Below are 5,320 nucleotides of genomic sequence, written 5' to 3' on the forward strand. Positions count from 1 at the left end.
GGAGTATATGGCAGGTAGGCCCGTGTGGTCAGTGAGACAAACAAGGGATCCCGGACAGGATTGTCCTTCCAAACAGGTCTAGGGGCGGTTTAGGGTTATAATTGATCGGGATCGATGAGGTCAGGGTACCAACTTCAGGGATTTAGAGGTGAAGGTTTATTTCCGTCGTGGTCTACAATCTCAGGGTTAAAAACAGACTTCACTGGTTGACAATTACCTGGCGCCATCCACTAGCGCCCAATGATGGAGATGGCCAAATACATACCTAATTGACAATTACCAAATATGAGAAAAACATGCACTCCTTTTAATTTATCTATATTCTTATAAATTTTTATTTATTACCACCCCTTAAAAAATATTGAAATGACTCAGACAACACAAACAAGCAAACCCAATGGTTGGGTGCTCTGTTCAGACTGTAGGATTCTACGGCAGGGCGGGTCGACTACAAATTAAAAATTTCTACCCACAGAACATCCAGGAACACACTACAAGAGATGGATCACGGATCGTTACCACTAGACGTGCAATGCCGTGCAGCAGAAGTAGATTTGGGGCAGCGCGTCTCCGGAGTCGTCTCCGCCTCGATCTCCCAGGTAGCCGATCGGATCGCATGAACAGGTTCGACGGAGCGGCACAAGTATACCGCCTCTAACGGTATCCGCACGTGCAGGAGGAACACCGTGCGGCGGACTGCTAGTTCCATCTGCTAGTTCCATCAAACAGCCGACAGCGAGTGGAGGTGGCTAGTTGCAACACATGCAAGGCCCTAGTGGAGACGCCACAGCAATCAACTGAAACGGTATGTCGCACCTCCACTATATATAGGCATCCGTCCCGGGCTCAACACTTGGGCCTTGCATGGATTCTAAAGCCCAAAGTTTGTTCGGCATGGATCCTAGTCCGAGTGGGATCACATCTGACTCGTGGAGTCGGATCCAGCCTTACAGGTTCCTTCACTTAAGTGCGCGACCCCTTAGGTTCAAGTCATCTTGGTCGCAGGTTGGATCACCTCCGACTTGCTCGGTTGGTAGCGGCATCTAGCAAGGCGTGACGACCACCAAGTAGACAATGAAGCCGGTTGGCTTACCTGTACAACATGTCACACTTCTATTCTCTTTGCCACACGATATATGTTGTCGGGCTCAAGGCGAGTCGGTCATCTTTGTACTAGCCCGACCTATTTCTCGTTCTAGTGATGCCGACAACGAACCGGATTATCTCATAATCCTTGTCGCATGGCCATGCTTATCCAGGTTGAATCACACGAGGGCCCCAGAGTATATCTCTCCTGATTGGAGGGGCAAATCCCATCTTGCTCGACCATGTCTCGTAGCATGGGTCTGGACAAGTCGAAAATCTACATTTATAACTACCCAGTTATGGAGTAGCGTTTGGTTGGCCAAAGCAGGTCTGTCACCATCCCGAGTACATGCGCCAGCTCAGGTGTTAGGACATAGAATGTATGTTGTACTAGGGACTCACATATGACCTATCGCCGCATATCATAGTCGGGTCTGTACAACTTGGACCTTATCTGGATCGTATGTCGAATCCGACCAGATCTTTGTGAGTCCATACTATCCGGATAGCATCCAATTCTCCATGGCCAATGAGACCAAGCCATCCACCGTGTCATATGCTAGTCTAGTCGGCTGTGCGTGCAGACAACCCTTTCGACTAGGGACTTTTTAAGGCAGTCATCATATAATGCCTAGTCCCACAAACAAGTCATGTGCTTGCTGATACACATCATTGATAATGTCCAAGAACTATCTTTATTCACAAACACATAGGAAGAAGCATCATACATGATTTCCACTAGGGCATATCTCCAATAGTCTCTCACTTACACTAGAGTCAATCAAATAGACATTTAATTCCCATAGCTCTGACGTGCCCCTCATGCTTGGGTTGTGGAAGCGACTTAGTGAACGGTTCCGCAACATTTCCATCCATGTGAATTTTGCATAACTCTATATCACCACTCTTTTACGATCTTCTGCATGAGGTGATATTTTCAATCTATGTGTTTGGTCTTGTGGTGGTTCCTCGGCTCCTTGACTTGTGCGATGGAACCAAAACTATTACAATAAAGGTCCAGTGGTTTTACCATTGCTGGAAAAATACCAAGAACATTCAGAAAGTTCAAGATCCAAGCACCTTCCTTTGCAGCTTCACAAACCACTAACGACCACAACACCCGCGGGGAGAGGGGTCACATATTCGCGGGCACAACCCGGACTGAGCCCACCATCACCTACCCGGAGTGAAAACTCTAACCCGCCTCGGGCCCTAATCAGATCTGCCCGAGCACGGACCCCAAGTCCAGGTCATCTCCGTCGCGCAAGCAGCGGGCGCCACCGACGTGGACCCAAGAGAAGGGAGGAACCACTACCATGCACACCACGCTGTCAACCGCCACCGCCCGAGCCACCATGACCACATCGACGACCGCTGCAACCACGCCCCTGGCCTGCCGCAGCCAGCTGAGGCCGCTAGACCGAGCCACCACGAGCAAGGACTACTACTTCGGAGCCCCCACCATGCAATCATCGTCGCAGCAGAGGCCGACCTGTGCTGCCCATGACCCTCGTTAGAGAGGCAGCTACCTGTCAGATTTCGCCGAGGCCCCACTACCGCCACAACCACCTCCGGGCGCTCCACTACCCACCACGCGGCCTATGCCACAACCGTCGCACAGGCGCCCGCCACTACACCTACACGCCGGCCCCTGCACGCGAGGGGACGAGGAAGCCCCGCTGCCGCCGGCTCCAGTCGAGCTTTGCCCACCTGAGTCCTGTGGCCGCGGCTAGGGAGGAGGGGCGGGGAACCTGGTGGCGGCAGACTAGGGTTACCTCCCGGCTGCCGCGGGAGGCGTTGGAGGAAAGAGAATCTCCGATCATATTACCATTCACCGCCAAATTTGTTTATCATTATCACCCATCTTAAAAAATACTGAAAATGTCTGTATTACCACTTTTGATACAGGCAGAGAAGATGCGCGGGCTGGCGCAGTCAATTTCCGGCAGCCAGTCGAGTCTCATCAGTTGCAAGAAGGTAAATGTTCGAACTATATATGCCGGTAGCGGAAAGAAGCTTTATATAACACCTCACCTATGCTTAGTGCGACGCACGATCATAGTACTGCCACCCCACTAAAGACTGAAAGTACGTGTATGCCACAACCATGCAACAGTCGAGCAACCAAACAGCCAGAGCCTCTCTTTTATGAAATGGCTTCCATCGATGTCTCATTCTACATCTTTTGTGGCAGCCCGTGTGAGGTAACGCAACAAACCAACAGATCAGCCCGTGTAAACTCCGCGTCTTCCCCACGATGACAACCTCGTCTCGATCGTCTCATCGTCCCTCCTGCATGACGCGCCGCCTTCTGACGCCATGCAAGCGAGCCCTCGCGCGGCTCTTCCGCATCCCGGCCTCCGCCGCCCTCTCTATCAGGGCCTTCCGGTTCCGCAATCTCCGCAAGTCCACCGCCAAGATGAGCCCCCGCCACCGGCGCCGTGCCGGCCGAAGCTTCCGCTCGGTCCGCGCGGTGTTCTGGCCGTTAATCCCTCCGTCTTCCACGCCGGCAACCTCGACAGAGAGCCATACCGCGCGCAGGGTAGTTGCTGCGGCGGTGCCAGAGGTGCCGGTGCCGTCGCCAGAGACGCCTGCGTATGTGAAGATGGTGGCGCGGCTGCGGTCGAGGACGACCACGCGAATTGGAGAGGACAAAGAGGAGGCATGCCAGAGTTTTGAGAGCTGCCTGATGGGGATTTTGACGGAGGAAGGCAAAGCGCGGGACCTGCAGGACGTGGAGGAACTCCTACAGTGCTGGGAGCGGCTCAAGTCGCCGGTGTTCGTCGATCTGGTCTGCCGGTTCTACGGCGATCTGTGCAAGGACTTATTCTCCTCCGCCGCCGGGGGTGAGAACGGCGGAAACACTAACCAGGACGTGGGACCAGTTTCCATGTCGGCTGCTTTACTAGTGTAACTCGTTACCACATCGTGTTGTAAGTTCGTAACACAAAACACTTAATTTTACAGTTTACGCTATGATGGCCTTCCCTGAAAAAAAATATCGTAATGGATGTCTGGATGGCGACGTGCAATGGCCTGAGCTGAGCTCGAGAGCTATGTCTCATTTGAGACGGTAGCTTCGGGAGCAACTCGTTGACGAGCGTTTCTTCGGGAGTCTCCCAACGATAATTTTGGATGGGCTGAGAGCACATCACTTCACGCGTTGTCATCCGCCGTCACGTGTCACGCTTTGGATGTTTTCTCTAATTTATTTATTTATTTATTTCACGTGTTTTCGGCTTTTTAGACTGTTTATTTTCTGGGTTTTCTCGGCTTTTTCGTTTTTCATCGGTCTTACTTAGCTTTTAGACAAAAAATGATTTTTTATTTTACTTTTCATGGAAAAACTTTTTTCTTCTTTCACGAGAGGCATGATTTTGATTCGGCATGAAGCACGAATTTGCTTTCGCAAGAGGCATGACCGTGCCTCTTCCGAACAAAAAATATATTTTCTTCTTCTTTTCCCTTCCCGAGATTAGATAATGCATGACGAGGACTTGACTCTTGACTTACACAAGAACTTTAAGAAAGAAGAAAAGCTTGAATTATCCGAAATGACAAGCTCCCACGGTTTTGCTTCTGTGAGAGGCACGGTTTTGCTTCCATGATAGACACATCTGTGTCTCTTGGAAACGAAAAAACACGTTTTCTCTTCTTTTTTTTCCTTCCGTGAGAGGCACGGTTTTATTTTTGCGAGAGGGGCGGCTTTGCTTTCGTGAGAGGCACGGTCATGCCTCTCGGAAACAAAAAAAAACACGTTATTTATTTATTTTTTCCTTTCACGAGAGGCATGGTTTTTCGTGATTTTTTTTTCGTTAAAACCTACCAACATGGGATTTAGTTTTGAAGATCTCGATGCGAGGAATCAAACGGTGAAAACAGTTTAAGATTTGGACGCACAGTTTAAAAGATAAAATATTTTGAATAAACGAATTTAGAACTAAAAAGAAAAAACATTCAAGTTGTGACAAATGATACACATTCAACGTATCACTTGTCACAAACTAAAGAAATAATAGTGATCTTTGAAAAAGACTACTCCTCATTGATTTCCGCTAGGTTCTCTTGTCTGACCCAGCCGGCCCATCTTTCTTTCGATTACTGGCACCCGAAGCTCACTCATGAGCGATTGCTTCGCTGTTTTCAATTTTTTTTCTTTTCTTCTCTGCTTTTTTATATTTTTCCCACCAGATTTCTTTGTTACGGTTCTTTTTAATTTTTCTGCTTTCTTTGT

At 49.5% G+C, this 5,320-nt stretch overlaps 1 protein-coding gene across 1 annotated transcript; it reads left to right on the top strand.

Moving 5' to 3' along the window:
• Positions 1 to 3,165: 3,165 nt before the first annotated feature.
• Positions 3,166 to 4,053, top strand: LOC123099937 (uncharacterized). Its single transcript, XM_044521953.1, has one exon. It carries the CDS (start codon positions 3,344 to 3,346, stop codon positions 3,998 to 4,000), a length of 657 nt encoding a protein of 218 aa, XP_044377888.1. The 5' UTR covers positions 3,166 to 3,343; the 3' UTR covers positions 4,001 to 4,053.
• Positions 4,054 to 5,320: the final 1,267 nt, after the last annotated feature.

Source organism: Triticum aestivum, chromosome 4D (genome assembly GCF_018294505.1).
Source record: "Triticum aestivum cultivar Chinese Spring chromosome 4D, IWGSC CS RefSeq v2.1, whole genome shotgun sequence".
NCBI classification, from domain to species: Eukaryota; Viridiplantae; Streptophyta; class Magnoliopsida; order Poales; family Poaceae; genus Triticum; species Triticum aestivum.